At 34.3% G+C, this 25,744-nt stretch overlaps 1 protein-coding gene across 1 annotated transcript in view; it reads left to right on the top strand.

The window, feature by feature from the left end:
* The window catches only part of LOC114342869 (neurogenic locus Notch protein), a 490,390-nt gene that overhangs the window by 447,990 nt on the left and 16,656 nt on the right, over positions 1 to 25,744 (top strand). The window contains exons 9-13 of the mRNA XM_028293768.2: positions 20,802 to 21,092; positions 22,237 to 22,489; positions 23,698 to 24,461; positions 24,784 to 25,078; positions 25,139 to 25,428. Coding sequence (XP_028149569.1) covers positions 20,802 to 21,092; positions 22,237 to 22,489; positions 23,698 to 24,461; positions 24,784 to 25,078; positions 25,139 to 25,428 — 1,893 coding nt within the window. The remainder of the gene's footprint in view (positions 1 to 20,801; positions 21,093 to 22,236; positions 22,490 to 23,697; positions 24,462 to 24,783; positions 25,079 to 25,138; positions 25,429 to 25,744) is intronic.

The following is a 25,744-nucleotide window of genomic DNA, read 5'->3' as shown; positions in this document are numbered from 1 at the left end:
TACGCCTCCCTGTTTGCTAATAACCATAAACTTTGTTTTTATTGCGTTGAGTTTGAGTCCATATATCGCGCAGAACGCCACCATTCGGTTCAATAACGCTTGAAGATGTTCAATTGATCCTGTCACTAACAAGGTGTCATCTGCGTATCTGATATTGTTCATAAGCACGCCATAAATGAGTATGCCCTCTTGCGTTTTCCAACACTTAATTTAATATTGTTTCAGCGTAAAGATTAAACAACATTGGTGACAATATACAGCGTTGTCGAACTCCACGCTTGATTTTTACTGCTTCAGAGCACTGATTCCCAACCCTGACACATGCAGCCTGGCCCCAATACAAATTTGCGATGATTCTAATGTCCTTACCGTCCAGACCGGAAGGCTTGAGAATATGTACTTAGCATTTTTTCATGTCGAACTTTATCAAAAGCCTTTTCAAAATCAATCGCGCACATGAAAACGTCATGATTTACATATCTGCACGTTTGCATTAAAACTTGGGTTGCTAATAATGCATCACGCGTTCCAAGACCACAGCGAAAACCGAATTGAGTACTTGAGATTTTGTCCTCAATTTTTCTTTATGTTCTTTGATGAAAGGGACTTATACAGGACTATAAATCTTAAAAGAACATATCAGATGATATAAAAACATAAGCTACACTACTAAAATTGACCTGTTTACCTATATCCTGCAAAAAAATTATATCTTCGATAAAATGAAATCGTCAAAAGTAGTAATCTTTAAAGGAATGTAGTAGACGAACAAAAATCTAAAGAGATTCTAATAAGAAGAGGAGTACAACAAGGATGTGATACGAGCCCCTCTACTTTTTAATGTGCTTAGAAGAAATGTTTAAAGATGCACTAGAAGACATCAATAAAGGCATATTAGTGAATAATCTCAGATATACAGACGATACAATACTCCTTGCAGACAGCAGAGAGTTTTGATTGATCGACTCAGGTCGACAAAAAGACGATGAAGCAGGAAAATTGGTGATACTTGACGAAAAAAGCTGCTTTTTAGTAGCCTTGCGTTAAAACCGCATAGGTGGGTACAGCACATGATGGGTACATCAACTGAATGCCAGCCCGGGGGAGGACTCTAGGAAGATATAAAAATCTTTCTATAGTTCATGTATTAACGGGAGTGACAAAGAATTTCAACTTACCGCTTTAAATGCAAATTACCGATCACACGACTATAAATTCACGTCAGCAGGCATCGCGACAATAAACTATGAAATAAACTCATCGGAGGCAAATGTTTTTTATTCCCAATGATCTAAGGAACTAAAATCATGTCTGCCTGGGTAGAAAAAATTGATTTTATAATTTGTTTCATTTTTTTTTAATAAATGTAAGAATAACTGTGAAATTACGGCATTTATGTATAGGGAATATTACAAGAAAAATAATTAGTATTTCTTAAGGTCTTCAAAACGCAAAAAAATATGCAGGGTGTTCCATTTGAAATAAGAAATTCGTCAGATTTCCAGAAAAACGGAAGATCTGACAACAATGTAAATCTCACCATAATATCAGCCCATTATAAGACCCTTACTCACTAAAACCTATAAAAATCGTAACATCCGTTTCCGAGATAATGGAGGTGTTCCATATATATAAAAGTCACTCTGTAAAATATGTATGTATTGGGTAATTCAAGAATATTAGAGCATCTTGATAGTTAGTTATTTTCGCGTGTTTGGTACCGCTGAGCTACCGCATTTCCCGAGGACAAGCCTTTTATCTATAGAAATTCGAACAATTTTTCTAATTAATCCAGTTTAGAATACATTTCTCGTTAGAAAATCGCCAACCGATCGAAGTATGCCATCTTCGGTTTAGTTGTGTACTCAGAGTCGTTAATACGATTTGGTTCTTCTTAATTAAGAGCTTCCACTTTTTATTCCTCTCTTTTGACCGAATTAATTGCTGCCAAGTATGTACTAATTAGTCGGTAATTACATAGGTCATTATGTGGAAATTACTTAAACAATATGTGTATTCTGGTTGGTAATGGATGCACGTAATGCTTTTCTTGAACAATAATCAATTAGATCAATTTATTATAACGTTTTGCCGTTGATGTAATTAATTTCGAGAACATAAATTGGAGATTCAGTGGATTCTCTTATGTTATCCGTCTCTATCGTATTAGTTTTAAACATAGATTTTCGTTGCATCGTATTGTTAATTTGTTGGTTGTTGAACTTGAAGCTAGAAAAATCTAGAACCCAAAATGATATAGTTGTTGAAACATATCATTTTTCGGGAATTGTAAATTCGGCTTTATATATGTTCTTCATATGTTTTGTGAACTTCAAGAGAGCTTTCGACACGCTCACACATAAGGCTATATAAAAAGTATTGCAGAAAAAATAATAAATCTCATCAAAGAACTGTACAGTGACACAGAAAGCAAAATCCCACACGACATAACATCTGACCCAATAGTTGTGCGAAACGGAGTAAATAGGGTGTTTTTAGGCCTGGATCCCGCGTACCAAAAAAGTTTATTAATAGCAAGCTCAAAATTTGTTAATAGAGAGTTTTTAAGCCCCTTATTTCAGCAACGTTGCCCAATTTAAATGTTATACGTTATTCTGCTCATGCGCATTAACTGAAAAATAACGTATTACTTTATTAGCGGATAAGGTGTCCCCTTATTTAGGTAGAAATAAGGTTCACGTTATTAAGGGATTACGTATTTGTAAGATTGCCAAATGTCATATATCTAAATCATAAAAAACGAAAAAAGTCATATTGAACCAAAGACAACCAGAATAAAAAATATATAGTAACGATGTATAAAATTGTAATCAAAATTTTTTTTCTTCAAAACTATCAGGTAATAAACATATTATATAATTGAATATAATCTGCTTGGCAACACTGCTAGAATAATTCTAAATTACACCATTTCTTGAGAGATCTGACACTTGACTGAATTGTCTTGTTTACTTAGGATGGATGTTTTGTGTTCCTGAAGTGGTAAATTGTCTGTGGCATTCTTTGGTGAACGTCTTAATACATTTTTCCGTCGACCGTCCATTTATGATCAATTTTAACATCCTCAAAATCATTGATTAATGACCCCTATTAATGAATGATTTTCTATTAATGAACGATTTCATTATAGGCAACACAACATACATTGATTGCATAAATTAATTAAACGCTGTGTGATTGGCAGTGACCTGTGGTGTAGGCAACCAAACATATATCTATTTATATTCCCACTAAAAAATTTAAAATCGAGTAGCCGCTGTTAGTACTATCTGTCATTGTATGTCATTATTTACTTTATTGTTTAAAATTCTGTGTATTTGAAAAATCAAAAGATGGATATATATTTATTTCTGAAAAGTACGGTCGACGGAAAAGTTTTGTAACGAACTCGTGAAGTAAAATGGCGATTAACAATCTCGAACATTAACGCGCTCGCCCCGCTCACGCGTTAAAATATCTCAATTGTTAATCACCCTTATTAATACACTTGTTGGTTAAATAACTATTCTTCCATTATGGCAAATAATTCAATAAAATAAGTTATAGCTCACAACTGCCGTTTTGTAGGTTACGTTTGCCAAATGTCAATTAACGTTAATCTGTTTGCGAAGTTTCTGAAAGGTATCAAAAACTATTTTAAGTAAAAACGTTATCCCTTATTTATTTCTCAATGCGTATGACAAGTATAACGTTTTACGTTTAACGTACGTCAAAAAGTAGAGGGTCTAAAATCTTTCTGATAGCTTAACGGTGTCTAGTCGGACAAACTTTGATGTATGGGAACACTAGAACAGGGGAAGTTTTAATTGTGGAAAGTGCCATCCCAAGTTTATGATTGTGAAAACTAGCAGGTTGTTTTTAAGTGTATTCAATAGCAATCTTTATATTTATAATATATGAAAAAATGTATGTCTTACAAATATGTTGGGCATTTTAATAAGTCCAACACATAGAACATGTCAAATGACAGGAATTATATTGGTGGTAAATAGCAGTCTGATTTTGGTATGAGAGATTAATGAAAGGGTAACAAATCAATTGGAAGTTCTGCCCGACAAAATACATAAGATGTTTTCGTAGTCTGAAGTTCGAAACCTGTAACCTATTCCACAATTAAAACTTCCCCTGTTCCAGTGTTCCCGTACATCAAAGTTTGTCCGACTAGACACTGTTGAGCTATTAACAATTTTCAACTTGCTATTAATCAACTTTTTTTTTGGTACTCGGGATCCAGGCCTAATCAAGAAAACCAAAGAAATGCGATGAGTGTGCTTTTTTCCAATAATAGAATCATTAATCTCGATTAGGAAATTGGAAAACATAAACAAGTAATTTACAATGCTCTTTTTATAAACGCAACGATTATTTTTCTGTAATTGTTAAAGAACAGTTCGTTTTTATGGCCATTTCATTAATTAGATACTTAACCTCTGATATATAAAACATAAATAAAAAGATGATGGCGATAGGAAGGAAATATACATTATTGCCTTTTTAAAGTGCATTGTAAGTCGTCGTCAATGACAATTCCACGAATCGTCCCAGTACAACTAACTCGTGATTTTATTTTTTTTTATTTTTAGGGTAAAATTGCGTTTTTGTCAATGTTCCCCCACCTTAAATTCAAAATACACTTCATTTTCGTTTTCAGAACCATCAAAAACATAAAGTAAGACAAAATTAGCCATTCACCATCCATAGTCAGTATCTCGAGAAATAAGCGTTTTTTAGGGGCGGGTCGCTCGTCTACAGGGTGATTGATTAGTGGGGTAAAGCTCAATAGATCCGCTATAGTAATAGATAACAATAAAAGTTAATAACAAAAATTTTAGCCACCTTTGAGCTTCACATTACAAAATTAGCTAGAATGTTACAGGACCTTCGATAACACAGTGGCAGACCAAACTTATGTTTTTGTTTAAATGGAACACAATATATTTTATTTTAAATTCGAAATCCTGTTAACTTCTCCATCACAAAAATATAAAGGTTTGTTATGTTATACAGGGTATTTACAAAGTTATAACCAATTTTGTATGAAAATCGTAACAAGTTCAACTCCCTGTATAAATAAAAATAAGCAAAACAGCAACGGTTTATTAATGCCATATTTTTTAACGTATTGTCAAAATTTTCAAGAATGGTCGATGTTGCTAATTTTCTTTATATCAAATACAGGGAGAGTCAAAACACAAGTACATTATTTTCTCAGTAATTTTAAATGTAACACCCTGTATTTTATATCACTATTGAAAAGTACCATTACCGTACTTTAATTTTTAGATAACATTCCCTATGTCTAAATTTATTAATTTTCGAGATATTTTCATTTTTCAATGGACAAGTAGCGTGGCTACCCAAATCACCAGAATTTAATAAACTGGACTGATTTTTTTGGGGTTACGTTAATAATGAAGTTTATCATTTAATAATAATAGCGTTTATTGTCCAACAGAATCCATTTACAGGACAAAATATTACACAAATAAAAAATTAAATAAAATATTAGTAATTCATAGGTATTGATAATATAACAAAAATTTTACAAAACTAAATTTGAACCTAAAGAAATAAATTATTAATCACCTAGGTATATCTTGGCCATAGAAATTAGTTGCTTTAAACTGCAGTTAAATATATCGCAGTAAATATTTAAGGCATTATAATAGCTGCACATGACGAATAGAGGAGAATTTAACATAAGGTTAGTTCTAGCTTGTGTATTTCTGAACGTAATCGAATTTCTTACTGGATAAGACGGAACGTTAAAATTTATTTGTCGAAGGATATCAGGGCTGTCAATGAGATTATGTAGTAGCTTGTACAGGAATACCAGGGAGGCATTAATTCGTCTAGATTCTAATGAAATTACGTCCAAACCGCTACATAACTCATTATTGCTGATACCCCTCGTAGGATATATACCATTAATTTTATAAGACAAAAATTTTAAAAATTTACGCTGAACCCGTTCTATAATTTGGATGTGTACATCATAAAACGGTGACCAAATGATAGAGGCATATTCCAGTTTACAGCGTACAAAAGTGTAAAACAGTAATTTAATGGCCTTAGTATTAGTGAGATTTCGACTATTTCTAATTATAAATCCATAAGATTTAAGTGCTTCTCTAACCTTTATATTAACATGTTCAACAAAAGTGAGTTTGTGATCAAATATAACTCCAAGGTCTTTAATTTTAGTCAAACGTTCCAGTTCATTGCCATCAATAATGTAAGGATGGTATATAGTAGACTGTTTCCTGGAATAACTAACCACCTTGCACTTATTGGCATTAAGATTCAGATGATTTTCCTTACACCATTCATGTACGAGATTCAGTTGACTCTGCAGAAAATGACAATCGTTAAGGTCGCTTATCAATGAATAAATCTTTAAGTCATCAGCATAACATAAACATGGTGCAGAAATATATTCACACAGATCGTTAATAAATAACAAGAACAATAATGGACCTAGATTAGAACCTTGTGGAACCCCTGAAGAAGCAAGGTACTTTGCCGATTTGTAACCATTGTAAGAAACAAACTGCGTTCTATTTGACAAGTAAGACCTCATAAAAGTAACAGCATCCTCAGAAAGACCAAAGTGGTATAATTTAGAAAGCAATACTCCGTGGTGAATTCTATCGAACGCCTTCTAAAAATCGGTATAGACGACGTCAACTTGACTTCTATTATCTAGGGCCTCTGAAATATATTGTGTGACCACTAATAAGTTTGTTACAGTGGACCGACTGGAGACAAAACCATGTTGGTATTGAGACAGCTGATTACGAGTTCTTGAATAAATACGATTATACAAAATTATTTCAAAAACCTTCGACAGATTGCAAATTATGGAAATTGGTCTATAGTTTTCTACCTGATCCCTTTCACCAGTTTTGAATACTGGGCACACTTTTGACTCCTTCCAGAGACTTGGATATTCTTTATTCAGAAGACATAAATTAAAAATTTTTAATAGTGGCACAGTTAAGGCACCTATGCAATCCTTAACCAGAAAAGATGGTATATTGTCAGGTCCACACGTCATTTTGTCTTTCAATTTCTTACTAGCAGAAATTATCTCAGATTCTACAATAGGATAAAAATTTAAGTAATCTGTGTTAACTGATGAAGAGTTAGCTTTAAAATTAATATCAGATGACAGAAAAACACTATTGCAAAATTCTGCAAAAACATTCACAATATTTTGTGGTTCGGAGGTAGTAATGCCATTATATTTCATTACACCAGGAATTCTTGAACTATTATTTTTCGCATTAACATACGACCAAAACTTCTTGGGATTGATGGATAGAGATATTTGGATGTTATCGACATACACATTTAATGATCGTTTTAGGCGTGCATAAATGTGTCAGGAGATAATTTTGAACACCTTATGTAATTAAAAATTTAAAAATATTTTATTAAAAGTAGCTTCTAATTTTTTCAAACATGTTTCTTTGCAAAATATATTACTGATAAATTATGTTTCGTTCTTTATTTGTTACATTGTTAGATTTACATACAAAAGTAGTGTTTAATTGTCTTCACAAAATGTTGTATTTTGTGTTTGTGTGTTTTTTTGAAAAATTTATTACTAATTTTCTTTGTTTATTGGTTGCATTTACATAAAAAGATAGTTTTTAATTGTTTCAAAAATGTTGCATGTTGTGGTTGTGTTTTTGTTTGTAAAATGTATTACTAATAAATTCTTTTTATTTCTTTATTTGCTATAGTGTTACATTGATTACCGGATTGATAATCGGTAATCGTCAATTGTCAGTTCAGTCATGGCTTACTTAAAATTTAGATAAATTTAAACACCTAAAATAATTTGCTCTGAAAAATGAAAATATCTCGAAAACTAATAAATTTGGGCATAGGGAATGTTATATAAAAATTAAAGTACGGTAATGTTACTTTTCAATAATGATATAAAATACAGGGTGTTCCATTTAACATTACTGAGAAAATAATGTACTTGCGTTTTGACTCACTCTGTATTTGATATAAAGAAAATTAGCAATGTCAATAATTCTTGAAAATTTTGACAATAAATAAAAAAATATGGCATTTTTAAACCATTGCTGTTGTGCTTATTTTTATTTATACAGGGAGTTGAACTTGTTACGATTTTCATACAAAATTGGTTATAACTTTGTAAATACCCTGTATAACATAACAAAGCTTTATATTTTTGTGATGGAGAAGTTAACAGGATTTCGAATATAAAATAAAATATAGGTTGTTCCATTTAAAAAAAACATAAGCTTGGTCTGCCACTGTGTTATCGAACACCCTGTAACATTCTAACTAATTTTGTAATGTGAAGCTCAAAGGTGGCTAAAATTTTTGTTATTAACTTTTATTGCTAACTATTACTATAGCGGAGCTATTGAGCACTATTTACCCCACTAATCAATCACCCTGTATAATAGTACAAAACAGGCCCAGACGAAGCTTCTGCAAATAATCATATTTTGAAAACGCCTCGTATACAAGTTTAATTTTGTTTTTGTCGTCATTAATTTGGACTCGGTTGGGTACAACTAATTGAGACGTTCTTGTCTGATTGGGAACGGTACTGGCGTAAAGAACCTTTTTTTTTTCTAATTAACCAGTCATTTTCTTTTGTGCTTACGATAATTACCAATTTTGTTGTGAATAAAGTACCATTAGTCATTATCAATACTTGTCTATTAATGTATGAATCTTCTTTTCACTAATTGTTGAGTAGTTTCTTCGATGTTGGTCTCTATTGATGGCCGAGAGTAATAATGACTTCAAATCATCGTAAATTTCGTTCTACTTATTGTTTGTTAATTATGCCATGATGTACAATAATAATTATTGTACCACATCACTCAAAAAGTTCCAAGCCCGACGTATAGCGCCACTAGTAATAAATCAATGTAACTTAAAAAGCACAAACTTTCAAACGTCATTTGTCAAAATTTGGGTTCTTTGGTTCTATTAAGCGGACGGGGACTATGGTTTTGGAGTTTTTAAAATCAATTTTGTGACCTGTACGAAGATGGCGTTCACCTAGAATTGAAATTGAGTCGGCATTGCGAACAGAAATGGAATGTTCATAAATCCTATTTTGGATTCTACGATTGGTTTGGCCTATGTAAGACTCTAGAAGACGAGGTAAACAGTAGATACTCTGAGCAATTGGTACTCCGGAGATCACTTCCGATGTCATATTCGTCGTCAGAGACCCCAAAAACCCCCCAAGTAATGAATTTTGACTAATTTTTTAATGAATTTGCCGAAAACTCCAGAAAACGTGGTAAACGGTAGGTACCCTGGGTACCAGGTACTCCCTAGATCACTTCCGATGTCATATTCGTCGCCAGCGACCCAAAAACCCCAGAGTAATGATTTTTGACTAATTTTTTAATGAATTTGCCAAAAACTCCAGAAGACGAGGTAAACAGTACTTAGGTACCCTGGGCAACAGGTACTCTGATCACTTCCGATGTCATATTCGTCATTAGCGACCCCAAAAACCCCCTCCCCCCGAAAAACCACGCAACGATAGATTCACGTTGTTAACGTCAAGAAAACTAGGCAAACATGCCTACCGGTCTTCAGTTACACTACACTGATGTACTTTTACTTATCGCTGCTAGTTTGCAGCACGTCATTGATACTTAAAAATACCAAACTTCATTCCGCCCCGCTACCCCATTCTGCCCCGCCTTCCCCTATAATTTAAAAAAATCAGAATTTTTAAAATTATCGTCATTTTCATTTTATTTTGATAATAACTATAAAAATACTCAATATACGTAAAAAATGGTAAATAACCAAAATTTTAGTTTTTTCTATATCAAATATTATACCTTTTTTATCATTTCTGTAGGGTGAAAAATAACCGAGATAGAAACTTTTAAAGCTTAAATTTTGCTGCGAGAATCATGTAACCGTGGCCATTTAATCTTTGATTTTTAAAAAAGTAAGGGGTTTAAAAGATTAGTTTCAACGCGTTTTAATAGCCTTTGGTATTACCTTTCAAACCGTTTTTAGGTGAACCTGATATCTTGAAAATTAAGGGAATTATTAAAAAAAACCGATAACATTTTTTGGAAAAAATTTTAAAAGATACATTTTGAAAAATTTTTGGAGTATAAATTTTAATGCTATTAACTTGTTCGGTATCTCATTTGATAGATATTTCTAAGTACTTCCACAAATCTTAAATAAGTTTATGTTATAAAATTCATCATTTCCCCGTAATTTAAGCTTGAATACTTAGATTTGGGTACTCGTCGAAAAAAATATGCATTCAATTACCTATAACTCACTTCGGTTTTTTTAGTAAGGAGTTTATTTAATTTTTTATTGGCTTCAATTTTGGTAATGATAACTTTTTGTAAAAACTTATAGTTTTTGAGTTATCTACAGTAGGAAAAATGAAAGAATACCCATGAACGAACATATAAAACACGCTGTATTTTCCTGTCACCGTGTCACACAAAAAATTGGCCAGCGCAAGTACATGTAACAATTATTGTTACATGTATTTCCACTGGACAATTTTCTTTGTGACACGGTGACAGGAAAATACAGCGTGTTTTATATGTTCGTTCATGGGTATTCTTTCATTTTTCCGACTGTATGAAAGATCGGTTAAAAACATGCATTTTTCTTACGAAAAATTAAAATTTTTGATCTTTAATAACTCAAAAAGTTTTGATTTATTTTAATAACTTTATATAATAAATTTTGCTTAGAATTTGTCTCCCTATCTAATTATGGGGTTATTTTTAATAAAATAATTTTCACCCCGAGAAGGTGTGGCAGGACAGGGCAGGGTATGGTGCTGATAGAAAAGGCATTCAGGCATCAAATATCCAAAAATCTTTTCAGGCCATAATAATGAAAAGACCTTCTCCAAACGAAATAAAAACTTATACTGAAATGATGGCATCTCCTGAGGTAAAATGTTCCGGAAGTAAAATGAGCCTCCATTCGGATCTCCGGGTGAGGACTATCTCAGGGGGAACACCATTGCAGGTTAGAAAAATCAGGATAGGGTCTTGGAATCTTGGTAGTCTTACAGGTAAGAGTCTGGAGTTAGTGGATGCGCTCAAACGAAGAAGAGTTCAAATTGCTTGTATTCAAGAAACTAGGTGGAAAGGACAAAGGGCGAAAGAACTAGGTGATGGATATAAATTGTGGTATGTAGGGAGTAGTAACACTAGAAATGGAGTTGGTATAATTGCTGATAGTGAAATGAAAGATAACGTAGTAGATGTTGTAAGAACGAGTGATAGAATGATGTCAGTGAAATTTGTAATTGATAAAGAGGTATTGAATGTTGTGTGTGTGTATGCTCCTCAAACAGGTCTGGGTGAGAATGAAAGAAGAGCTTTCTATGATCAATTGGGAGACATACTGAGTGATATTCCAGCGGAGGAGAAAGTTATAATAGGAGGTGATTTCAATGCACATGTGGGCCAAGCCAAGACAGGATATGAAACAATACATGGGGGATTAGGCTTTGGAACTAGAAATGAAGCTGGAGATGACATGCTAGAATTAGCAACAGCATTGGATATGGCGATTGTTAACACATTCTTTAAAAAGAGAGAAACTCAACTTATTACCTACAAAAGTGGACAACATCAATCCCAAATAGACTACTTCATGATAAGGAAAGAAGACATACGTGAATGCAAGGACTGCAAGGTAATAGTTAGTGAGACAGTAAGCCAACAACATAAGCTGCTTGTTCTGGACATCGAAGTAAAAAGCGAAACTAAACAAAAATATCGGAGAGGACCACAAAAAATCAAGTGGTGGATGCTAAAAGATGAGAAGGAAGGTCTATTCAGGGAAAGAATAGTAGAAAAAATATGTTGGAACATGAAAGGAAGCCCTAACACAATTTGGAGAAAAATGGCCAATATTATTAGAGAGACGGCTATTGAAATACTTGGGAAAACGTCAGGAAAGAAGTTTGAAGATAAAGAGACTTGGTGGTGGTCAAATGAAGTACAAGGAAACATAAAAGAGAAGAGAAAATTATATAAAAAGTGGCAAGAAACCAGATCGGACATAGATCTTCAAAACTATATGGTCGCCAAAAAGAAAGCGAAAGTAGCAGTAGCAAAAGCTAAAGCAGAAGCGTATTCAAACCTATACGATCAACTTGATACCAGGGAAGGCGAAACGAAGATATATAAAATAGCCAAACAGAGAGCAAAGAAAGCAAAAGATTTTAATCAGATTAGATGTATCCGAGATGAAAATAATAAAATACTAGTTCACGAAAGGGATGTCAAAAAGAGATGGAGAAAGTACTTTGACAGCTTATTAAATGAAGAATTTGACAGACAGCCTGTAGAGTCAACGGAGACAGTAGCAGCAATGGTCACCAAAATAACCAACGAGGAAGTGGCTCAAGCGCTTCAAAAAATAAAGAAAGGAAAAGCGGTAGGACCAGATGATATTCCTGGGGAAGTATGGAGAGCATTGGGAGAGACAGGAACAAGGTGGCTAGCAGGTCTATTTAATAGAATTATGGAAGTTGGACAAATGCCAGACGAATGGAGAAGCAGTATACTGGTACCTGTTTACAAAAACAAGGGAGATATACAACAATGTACAAACTACAGGGCTATAAAACTGCTTAGCCACACCATGAAAATATGGGAAAGAGTAATTGATAGACGGATACGTGAAGAAACCGAAATATCCGAGAATCAATTTGGCTTTATGCAGGGTAGATCAACAACAGATGCAATTTTCATTATAAGGCAGTTGATGGAAAAATACAGGAGTAAAGAAACAAACGCTCATATGGTATTCATTGATCTTGAGAAAGCATATGATAGAGTTCCTCGAGAGATTCTGTGGTGGGCACTCAATAAGAAAGGAGTCCCTGGTGAATATGTAAAGATTGTGAGGGATATGTATGAGGGAGTAACGACTAGTGTTAGGACAGGTGTGGGAGAGACTGATAAATTTCATGTGAAAGTAGGATTGCATCAAGGTTCTGTGCTTAGTCCGTATTTATTCTCATTAGTTTTGGACCAGATAACAGCGAAAATACAGGGTAACATTCCATGGTGCTTAATGTATGCTGATGATGTCGTGTTAGTAGGAAATAGTGAAAGAGACTTAGAACAAAAACTGGAACAGTGGAGACAAGCTCTGGAGGAAAAAGGTTTAAAACTTAGTAGGACAAAAACAGAGTATTTGGAATGTTCATTTAAAGATGGAGCTACTACAAATAAAATGGTATCTTTGGATGGTGAAATGATTGTAAAAAGCAATAGTTTTAAGTACCTAGGATCGGTATTACAGAGTAATGGAGAAATAGATGGAGATGCATGCAGTAGAATTAGGGCTGGATGGATGAAGTGGAAAGAAGCGAGTGGTGTGTTGTGTGACAGAAAAATTCCAATGAAGCTGAAGGGAAAATTCTATAAAACAGCCATAAGACCAGCTATGATGTACGGAACTGAATGTTGGGCAGTGAAAAAGAAAGAGGAACAGCGAATGCATGTGGCGGAAATGAGAATGCTTAGATGGATGAGTGGAGTGACAAAGAAGGATAAAATTAGAAATGAGTATATTAGGGGAAGTCTAGGTGTGGCACCAATTGATGCCAAAATGAGAGAGCATAGGTTAAGATGGTTTGGTCATGTTCAACGTCGAGACGTTAACCACCCAATACGAAGAATAGCTGAAGTGCAGATTCCTGGAAGGAGTAGGAGAGGAAGACCAAAGAAGAGCTGGGGGGAGACGATAAGGCAGGACATGTTGGTAAAGGGGATTAACATTGATATGGCCCAAGATAGAATTGTGTGGAGAAATGCAATTAGGGAAGCCGACCCCGCATAGGGATAAGGCAAAGAGAATGATGATGAGAAGGTGTGGCATCCACCCCCAGGGTAAAAGCGCAAGTTAGCACCATGTCACCTTTGTTTCTTGAGATATCCTCTAACCACTCACCAATTTTCATGCAAATCGATGGAGGTTGAACGAAAACGGAGGTAATAGCTCATATTATCCACCTTCAGTGACTCCACTATCATATATGAAAACAGAAAGTGACCCTAAAAAAAGTTTTTAGTCTCTCTTACAAAACTCATGAAAAAACAGATACGAGTTATTGTCACATCACCGACGATATGTAATAACAAATATATGTAAATAAAATCTACAGTTACGTATATTACCAGAAACACATATCTGCCGTCCAAATTCTCAAAATCAATACAAATAAATGATATCCATACGGTATTTCACTTGCGGAAGAACTGGGCTAATGGTTACCCACATTTAGGGATCCTTTTAATTCTCGTTCGAGATTTCGTACCTGCTTTAAAACAGTCTCGGCCGATTAATCGCGAATGGGCCCCTATCATTTGCGAGTTCGTAATTGTAGAAGAAAAGAGGTGAAATGTGGAATTACGGAATAAGCAGGTTAATTATATCTGTAAAATTTCGGTTCTACATGAATTTTTTTTGTGGTAATATTATGTTATTAATCATTTTTTTTCACATTAGTGTGATCGTGTGTGATCGAGAGTTGTACTATAGCTCCATGGTATACTACGAAGAGAATATGCAATACATACTAATGATAAATGATACGATTACCATAGAAATTGACCAAAGTAGATTACTTTTCTAGATTTTATTTGTTAGCAAACTAAAGAATCACTGTGACCCAAATTTTGGAAATCTTACCATTGCAAACATAGAACTTACAAAAACTTACAGACTTTTAGAGAATCTATAAAATATACTTACTTCCAAAAAGCATGATTGCTTACTTGTCGGAAAAATGAAAGAATACCCATGAACGAACATATAAAACACGCTGTCCTGTCACCGTGTCATAAAGAAAATTGACCAGCACAAGTACATGTAATAATAATTATTATTTCCACCTACCTCTACCGAAAGTATACTTTTTCGGACCTGATTGTAGGGAGCAAAGTTATACTTTTCCTCCCTAGGGAGGAAAATATTTTTCCTCCCTAGGGAGGAAAAGTAAAAGTGACGTCATATTATTTCATTCATGAAATATAACTTATTGACGCCCTGTACAATACCTATTTTCTATTACGTAAGTATCTATACATTTTAACGTTTATTTAAAAACACTCTGTATTTTGCAGAATGGTAAAAAAACAGTAAATTGTTATTCTGATTTAACAATGTTTACATTAATAATTTGACTTATATTTGACAGTTGACAGTTATATTGTACCTATTTGTTAGTTTTAGTTCCAATAAATTTTGTTGGTTAGTTACATAAATAAATTAAGTAAAAATGAAAAAATGACTTGTTATTTGAGGAAGGTGGAAAAACCATATGTATAACATGGGAGTAAAGTGCCTTTTCCTCCCTTGAATGATTACTGCCCTCCGCTACGCGTCGGGCAGTAAGCTTCATTCTCGGGAGGAAAAGTAGCACTTTCCTCCCTTGTTATACAAATAGCTATTACATGTACTTGTGCTGGCCAGTTTTTTGTGTGACACGGTGACAGGAAAATACAGCGTGTTTTATATGTTCGTTCATGGGTATTCTTTCATTTTTCCTACTGTACTTATTTTACTCCTCTTGGTTCATTTGGAACATAGGGCCTCTACAGTCGCCCTCCATTCATCTCTGTTTTTGGTTAGGGTTTTCACCTCTTTCCATGTTAACTTGTCTTCTAGCTCTTTGCTAATATTTCTTTTCCAGGATGTCATTGGTCTGCATTGTTTTCTTTTTCCAGTTGGTTGGTAATCCATGGCTTGTTGGTTATAATATATTATCTTCATTTTTCCTTAATGTGTGTCTAATAAACTTCCATTTGCGTCTATTTATCGTTTTGGCTATCGGCTCTTGATTAGTTTGTCTCCAAAGTTCCTTGTTGCTTATTCGATTTCTTTGGCCAATATATTTTCAATATTCGTCTGAGGCAACTATTTACAAAAGTTTGAACCTTTTGTAAAATCTTTTTCTCTAATGTCCAAGTTTCTGCTGCATTTAGCAAAATGCTCTACATTTGTATTAAATATCCTGATTTTTATTATTAATTTATTGGACTCCCATGTTTTCTTCAGCGTATAGAACACATTCTGGGCTTTAGTTATCCTTCTATTAATTTCTTCTTCTATTCCACCGGTAGCGTCAATTATGCTTCCCAGATAGCAAACCTTCTGTACATTTTCTACTTATTCTCCTTCAATGAATACCCCCCTTTCTCTTTCCGTATTTATCGTCATAAGATTGTTTTTTTTTGTGTTAATCTCTAATCCTGTTTTTCTTGCTTCTTTTGTTATCTTTTCTGTTTTTTTTCTGCATATGTTGTCTTTTTCGGACACCCGGCATATAGTCCGCAAAGACTAGATCTTCAAGCTAACCGAAAGCATTCCATCTAATTCTCCTGTTTTATTCTAATTTTTAGCTAAACAATTTTTTCATTCTTGATAAAAAAGTTTTGCTTGTTCTAAAATCCAAAAGTTTTTCAAAACAAGCTTTACCTTATATCAATTTTATGTAAAACTCGTATGAATTTTTGCACCAAGTTCTGAAATATAATAATCTACTGAGTGGCAATTTACAAAAAAAAAAATAATAAAATTAAATGTTGGCTAAGATAAAATCAAAATCTAACAAGTAGACCTTGTCTCGAACATTTCCATTGTGGTTTAAACAATATCCCTAATAATTTTTAATAACAATCTGTTGCTAAATTGCATACAATCTTCTAAATTATTCTATTATCGTCAATTTAAATTGGCGTCCTTTAAAAAGATCTTTTTGCATTAAGCCATTCACTGTCGCCGTTTTCTGCTTCACGTAGAGCATACAGTGCGCGTCATCAATATAACTTCGGGAGATAATATCATACCTTTTTTCGTAAGGTCTGTGAAACTTTGGCAACAGTGGTAATCTTTGACATTATCTAAGATCAATATTTTGACAATTATGGGTGAAGACCAAAATGTGTGAAAATTTTATGTTAACATAGGTATTTGCACGAAATAATAATAATAAATACTTAATCATTTCGTTGTGAAGCGAAACAAGAGCCGTCTTATTTTATTCTCTTTTTTTAAATAAAACTTGAAATGAACTTTTCTCGTTTTTTTTTAACTATTGACTATTGATAATATTTTTCGAATAACAAATCCTCCTAAAACTTAATATACTCGATACTCACATTAGAATTAGAAATATTTTTACGTAAAATATACTTACCTATCTACATATAACTAAAACTGACGATTAACAATAATCTATTTTTTCAAATAGGCCAACAACTTAGTTCTATTACACAAAAATATAATAGATTAGCTATAAATAAACACTACTTTCCTATGAAACAACAATAACGAATTCTTAAAATAATATACCTACTACTGCACTGAACAGATATCGATAAAGACAACAGAACAGATAAGAGGAAATCTGACGCAGGTTTGTCAAAATGACAGTGACAATTTCTCTATGTTGCCTAATTAGTTATTAGTTATAATACATTCGATTGTATTTCGATTGTATTGTATGTTCGATTTCTTGTTAGAAATAAAAAATTTTAGTAGGTCCAAAATGACACAAAATCTAGGCATGGGATAAAACGTCTATTTGAAGAAAGTGTATTTATTTTGTTCTTCTTAATGGAGGGTACAGGCTCGTTTTTTTAATATTGTATTTAATTACATACAGAGTAATTTCCACATACATACTAATATATTTCTTAAATTGGGCTCTGTACCGCCATTCTTTACTATATTACGAATATGTGTGTCAAATATGTCGACAAAATATTCAAAATTACAGCTGCAACCTGTTGATCGCTACTGTTGCCTCTTAATATGTATATTTTTTACGTTTCTATACCGTTAAATATTTATCAAAAATAACAAAATATATCACAAAAAATATAGTAGGTATATAAGAGTTCGGGCAAGGTTGTACATATATACATCATATCAGGAAGAAGTTTTTTAAAACTGTGGTACTTACTCATATATAGCCAACCACTAATCCCTTTTAAATAAAAAAAATAATAATATATTTTAATAGAAAAACACAAAAAAATAATTTGACTGACAGGACAGAAAAGGGAAATCTGAAAGAATAATAAAATAAATCCCAAAGTACTTAACTAAAAAGAAAATATACAAAAAAAACTAATGGAAGAAATGAAACTAACAACAAAAGACAGGAAAACATGCGTGAAAGAAGTAAAAATACCAAGGATTGGCACATCTGAAATGATAAAGAGATTAATAAAAAGAGGAAACAAATTTTTGAGACTAGGAATCTTGTTTTGTTTCATTGTTCATTGCTGTTTCGTTCTATTTTCTTTTATACTATTCTGGAAGTAGTTTATCTTTTCGTTAGATTTCCTGTGAAATTTTGTAAAAATTTAAAACTAAAGGCGATTTTAAACTCGGTTGACCTCGCCGCGGGTCCTTCTTGCGCTGAAAAGCACCAGGTAGATGGACAACAGACGAGTCGTACCACTGATGGTACGTGATGGACGCTGCCCGCGCGGCAAACTTGTGCTCTTCCTTTTTTATCTTTTCTTTCGACCTCAAAACTCGAGCATACAGCCACAGCCGCACACAGATCACGCATGGCATACACAATACACAACCTACACATCATTAACGACCTTAAGAATTTCAATTCGCTCTGTATATTATCTGACAGGGTTCGCCGACAAGTACATTTTTTTGCCTTTTAGGGATTAGGGTCTATTGCTTAGTTGATCCGCATCTTTGTATTCAAGGTTCGATATCAACAAATGGAATCGAAGACATATTTCTGTAACTATCTTCTTTAGAATAGCCCCAGAATGACTGAACCGAATTAGCTCATTTCGATTTTAAGTTCTCTAAAATTTGAAAAATCTTAATCTTTTTCCAACTTCCACGATTGACGGTGAGGTCAATCCAAAGGAGTACAATATACAGTGCGTTGGAATAAGTGTTACCCCCCCCCCCCTTATTAACTTATTTATATTTCGATTTTAAAATAATCATAGTATGTTATAGCATCAATGTTTCGAACTTTGCGCGATCCCTCTTCAGGTGACAGGCACAACTTTGATTTTTTTAAATGGGGAAAGTACATCAAGTGACACCTCATTTAAAAGCTTTTGAAATACTGATTACAAAAATGTATAATACTTGTAATTCTTTTTAACGTCGTAGGTGCAAAATGTCGTTCGAATTATTTTTAAACGCATTTATTTTTTTAGAATCCTGAGAAAATTAATAAATATTTTTGAAAAATTTAAACGCAAAATGAAAGATTACATTATTACCGAGAGTTGAAAGTCCCTTAGAAATAAAGAAAAAGTTTCTTTTGAATGATATATTTGAAATTAAAAATCAGACTAAATTTTCTCTTTTTTTCACCCCTGTGACTTATTAAAATAATCATTATAAGAAGTTCTCAGGGACTTTCGACCCTCGATAATACTGTAATATTTCATTCTGTGTTTAAATTTTTCAAAAATACTTAATAGTTTTCTCAGGATTCGAAAAAAATTAATGCGTTTAAAAATAATTCGAACGAAATTTTGCGCCTACGCTCTTAAAAAGGATTAAAGTATTATACAATTTTGTAATCAGTATTTCAAAAGCTTTTAAATGAGGTGTAACATGATGTACTTTCCCATTTAAAAAAATAAAAGTTGTGCCTGTCACATGAAGAGGGATCGCGCAAAGTTCGAAACATTGATGCTATAACATACTATGATTGTTTTAAAAATCGATCTGTCCGAGCGTTTTGCATATGTGCTAAAAATAAATAAGTTAATAAGGGGGGGGGGGCGTAACACAAGTTGTTGTTTTTCTTTACAATTTCAGCACATCCCTCACCTTTTAAACCTTTCTTGGACTTCTTCACATGTTTTAAATGTGTAGTGTTATTATATAAAAAAATATTAACAATTCAGTGTTAAGCAGACATAAAATTTCATTAACCTACATATAGTATGGTGCAAATGAAACTAGGCGTCGTGTGCTAGCTCGTTTGAAAGGTTGTTCAATTCTCTACTCAGTAATATAAACATTAGCATAGTTATTTATACAGGTTGGCCAAGATTTTTTTTTAATTAAATTAATTGACAAAAAAAGAATGTTTATAATTTATTTAATTCAAAATACATTTTAATGCTATGCTGACAGAAATCAGAAAGAAATGTTTATTTCACAAATAAACATTGCTTTTCGGTTAAATTAAATGTTCCAAGAGGCAGGTGGTTGCTGTGAGCTAGCTTGAACATTTAATTTAAGCGAAAAGCAATGTTTGTGAAATAATTCTGGCAACAGTAAAATGTATTTTGAATTAAATAAATGACATGCATTCTTCTTTATTTGTCAATTAATTTAATTAAAAAAAATGGACACCCTGTATAAATAATTATATTACTGAAAAGAGAATCGAATAACCTTTCAAAAGTACATTACCCCTATTCTCATTTAAAACAAATCATCGATTACGTCATCACGCCCAGATGGATGACGTCATTAGTATGATATATGTGCCAAAACGTCATAACTTAAAAGAAAAATCGACATATTTCGGGATTTTTTCTTAAAGTCGCCGGTTTGCGAAATAACGAATTTATTCCTTTCATTTGCACCATACTGTATAGTAAGCCTATAGGAAATATTCACTTCTGTCGGCACTCCCCAACCGTCACGCGCCGTTATTTATCAATAAAACCAAAATATATCTTACTAAACTACATCACAAAATTATATCATACTAAAATATCTCATTGTTCCAGGTTTTACTGGCACCCAGTGCGAAATAGACATAGACGAATGCAAAGAACGACCATGCTTGAACGGAGGCACTTGCCACGATCTCATCAACAGTTTCAAGTGCACATGCGGAACAGGATTCACAGGCTCGCGCTGTCAAATCAACATCGACGACTGTGCTTCGAGCCCTTGCCGCAACGGAGGCGTCTGCCATGACGGTATCGCCGCCTACACCTGCGAATGTCCCCCGGGATTTACGGGAATGTCATGTGAAACGAACATCAACGATTGTCTGTCTTCTCCTTGTCTTCACGGTAAGTAAAAAATTTTGCTTTTGCTCCGAATGTCTTTATTATAGTAATGAGACGGGATTTTATTACCGGTGATTCAGTCACCGTGATTTATAAATCACCGAACTTCGATCACGGTGATCAGAGACCAGATATTATATCATATATCAAGTTTACGGTCACTGTCTCACAGAATGTGTTTATATAATAAATATTACGATATTCTTGGTGATCGCGATTTGGAGAATGGCGATTAACATCACCTTGAGGATTTATCAACAGTGAATTTTAGGAACTGTGAAATACGAGGTATTTTATTTTCTTGTAGTTTCTTCTCCTATCGGATGTTGGCTATCATCACAGCTTTCCCTACCTTATTGGCGGCTGCTCTGAAAAGATCTATTGAGCTGCAACTATACCACTCACCTAGGAAATTCTTCGTCTTCCTATGGATCTTTTACCCTTAATTTTACCTTGCATTATGAGCCTTAATATCTAATATTTCGCACCTCTGGTAAGGTGGCCTAAATATTCCAGCTTTCTTGTTTTGATGTTCTTTATGACCTCGCAATCCTTTTGTAGCCTTCTTAACACTTCTATATTTGTAACTCGTTGAATCCATGGTATTTTCAAAATCCTTCTACAGAACCACATCTCAAATGCGTCCAACTTCTTTATATTACTTTGGATACTTTTAGTATCCAGCTTTCCATTCCATACAACAAAGTCGAAAACACGTAACATCTTAGGGCAGCGGTCGGGGAACTTTTTTAATCATTACCCCAAAAGATTTTTGTGTAAGTTGATATTACCCCATGGCGAAGAGCAAAAAAAACAAAATCGCCTCTTTTTATAAATAGCAAATTAAAAATATATTATACTTTTTACTCACAAAAGTTTCATTTTTACCCCCAAAAATTTCATTTTTACCCCGGTTCCCCGACCGCTGTCTTAGGGCTTTTATATGTAGGGCTAAATATTTTAAGTGTGTGGCTTAATAAGGAAATTGTTCTGTACTGGGAGCATTCTGTCACAGGTATTTTGTTATTAAATAATATGTATGTATATAGAAACGGTGATCACTGTCACTGTTTAAAATCACTGTTATTCAAAAATCGTCATATTCACTACTTCATGCTTCATTTTCATTAATATCGATTTTTTTTAGGAGAGTGTATCGATGGTGAGAATTCTTTCACGTGCACATGTCATCCCGGATACGCTGGTGCTTTATGTCAACAACAGATCAACGAATGCGAGTCGAATCCTTGTCAGTATGGAGGCCTTTGCCAGGATTTGGTAAATGGCTACCAATGCCTTTGCAAACCTGGCACGTCTGGACACAACTGCGAAATCAACGTCAACGAATGCTACAGCAATCCCTGCAGAAACGGAGCTAGGTGTCTGGATGGGATCAATAGGTATGTGTTGTATATTTTCTTATCTATATTTGGAGTTGCATAACCTATAAGGTAACAGTTATATCTGGCTGAAATTAGGAATAAACAATATTTGGAATATAACAAACTGTGTCCGGTTTCACAAAGTTCTGTTAATTCTACAGTGGACTAATAAACTGTTAAGTTGTACAGCCATTCACTATAATATTTGGTATAATGTACAAAAAACTTGAGACCAATATTTAGCAATACATTAGTTACATTTCGCATTAACAAAACTTAGTCAAACCGATCACAAATCATATAAAATCATTAATTTCTAAATTTTTTTCACGCCTTCAGAGGTTTCCCATATTATGAGCCGTAAGTGTTTTCTCTTTTACGATTGAACTATGAATGTTTGCATGATTTCCTGGTGTCCAATTTTATTTTGATATATGTCGTTAGCATGATCTGTATACAAGAAAAGAACCTTTCGAATCGGTTGACGATTCGGCATGCATTTTTTGTTAAATTAGATGTTTTCGTTTGATATTTACTCTTGAAGCTTTAGTAGAGGTTTGAACATTGCAAATGAAGTGATGCGAACCTGCAAAAGAGATAATATAGAAGCCAAAAAAGCTACAAATGCCTTTTGAAGATTAAAAAAAAATTAGCTGAAAGGATCTTCAGCTGAATCCTCTAAACATAAAGGCGACGATGGACTGTTTATACTTTTAGTCGATGGTGTCAAAAGTGTACCTACATCTCTCCAGAGACAATAATTTCATAAATTAGATTGGAAGCGGCCTGTCCTGACCATTGTAGCTGATACTTTGCCATTTGTCCAGCTACTAGTACTGGAAAACATAAACTATAATATGGAAAGATTAGACGTTTGCATATATTTTCCAGTTACGTTAACCAAGGCGAAGGATAGGAAGGGCTAATTTAGGAAGGAAGGAAGGAAGCTAATTCTGAAACAGCCCAAGACCTACCATGTTTCGTAGGGCCAATGATGACGAGGTGCTCTCTACCTTAAATGATACCCCGAACGAATCAAAAGAAACAACTGACTCTCTTCCAAAAACAATGTCTAGAATTAGGAGTACTAGGGGTACGGATTTGTGGTTCAAGAATGACCGCAAAACAAATAGGCTCACCTGCTTTAACAGATTCGCTCAAATTAAACGAAAACGTCTTTCGATTGGTACGAAATCATTTCTTAGAGTTGTTTTCTTCTTTTTCAGTTACACCTGCGAATGCCACCCCGGCTTCACCGGACGCCACTGCGAGAACGACATCGACGAATGCTCCTCCAATCCTTGTGCAAACGGTGGCGTTTGCATCGATCTCATCAACGGCTTCCGCTGCGAATGTCCTAGAGGCTATTTCGACGCAAGATGTCTCAGCGATGTCGATGAATGCAAGTCCAACCCTTGCAAACATGGAGGAAGCTGCGAAGACGGCGTTAACCAGTTCATTTGCCATTGTCTTCCAGGTTATGGTGGCAAACAGTGTGAGATCAACATCGACGAATGTGCCTCGAATCCTTGTCAACATGGAGGTAACTGCAGAGACCATTTGGCTTCTTACACCTGCGAATGCTTGCCTGGATATTCTGGCATCAACTGCGAATCTAACATCGATGACTGTGCAGTCAATCCGTGCAAGAACGGAGGCAGCTGCATTGATCTAGTCAATGATTTTAAATGTGTCTGTGAGCTGCCGTTTACTGGAAGAGAATGCCAAGACAGATTAGACCCTTGCCAGCCACATTTATGTCAACACAACTCGAAATGTACTCCTAGCTCCAACTTTTTAGATTTCGCTTGCTCGTGTGGTGTGGGCTACACTGGAAGATTCTGCGAGCAAGATGTTGACGAGTGTATTGTATCGAAACCTTGTAGGAATGGAGCTACCTGTAGGAACACCAACGGAAGCTACATGTGCATGTGTATGAGGGGATATGAAGGAAAAGATTGTTCTATAAACACCGATGACTGTGCTTCATGTAAGTATAACTTTTTAAAGTTAAGTATCTTAGTTTCACAATCTGCTTTCTGTAGAAACTTAGTTCTTTCATCTTGAGTTTGTTGTTGACTTATCTCATGAGATCCAAAAAGCTTCAAATTATTTTTGGTTGTATATATTTGACGTAATCTTTTGACTGCCACCCAAAATAAGGTGTTAATCTCCATTTGGAGAATAGCTGGCAGTGGATAGGTACAAGTTGTTTGCAGTGATCATACTAAAGCAGTAGAAAATGTCTTCAAAAAAGAAATAGTATTTATCGTTTTTATAATATTGAGCTTACATGTTTTTTTCCTTTACAGCCCCTTGTCAAAACGGAGGCACATGTTTGGACGAATTAGGAGACTTCGTGTGCCTTTGTATCAACGGTTTCGAAGGCAAACAGTGTGAAATCGATATCGACGAATGCGCCTCACATCCTTGCCAAAATGGCGCCACTTGTAACCAGTACGTCGATTCCTACACCTGCACATGCCCACTAGGTTTCTCTGGCATTAACTGTCAAACGAACGATCAGGATTGTACCGAAAGCAGCTGTATGTATGGTGGTACCTGTATAGATGGAATCAACAGCTACGTTTGTACCTGTAAACCCGGGTAAGTACTCAAAACTACCTCCCCAAATTCCATTTTTTATATCGTTTATCTCTTTTACAGATATACTGGATCAAATTGTCAAAATCGCATCAACTTGTGCGACAGTTCACCTTGTCTGAACGGTGCCACCTGTCAAGACCATACCACTCATTACACTTGCCACTGTCCATTCGGATACACCGGTAAAAATTGTGGGGAATACGTGGATTGGTGTGCTACGAATCCTTGTGAAAATCACTCCACCTGCAGACAAAGTAAAAACCAATACTCTTGCACTTGCGGACCTGGATGGACGGGAAAAGTGTGTGATGTTGAGATGGTTAGTTGCAAAGACGCAGCAGCTAAAAAAGGTAAGAAAATTATATAACCTTACTTTAGAAAATCAATTTAATTGCTTACCTTGTGAACATTTACGTTATCTAAAAGTGTGTTGTTTAACTTTTGTTGAAATATGGCAACATCGGTATAGAAATGTCAAATACGATGTTATCTGTCTCAATTTGACGTCTTAGTGCTGAACATCTTTTCTCTTAATATGGCTTAACTATCTAAATTTGACATTTGACATCTGAACGAATTTCATAATAGTCATCAAAAATCGACTGTTGTGCTATCCATACTGTGCATACATGTTTATTTCCCAATTTTTTAAATTAAAAGTAACCC

Source organism: Diabrotica virgifera, chromosome 5 (assembly GCF_917563875.1).
Source record: "Diabrotica virgifera virgifera chromosome 5, PGI_DIABVI_V3a".
NCBI classification, from domain to species: Eukaryota; Metazoa; Arthropoda; class Insecta; order Coleoptera; family Chrysomelidae; genus Diabrotica; species Diabrotica virgifera.
Note: the sequence above shows the minus strand (reverse complement) of the source record. Positions and strands in the feature narration are given on the sequence as shown.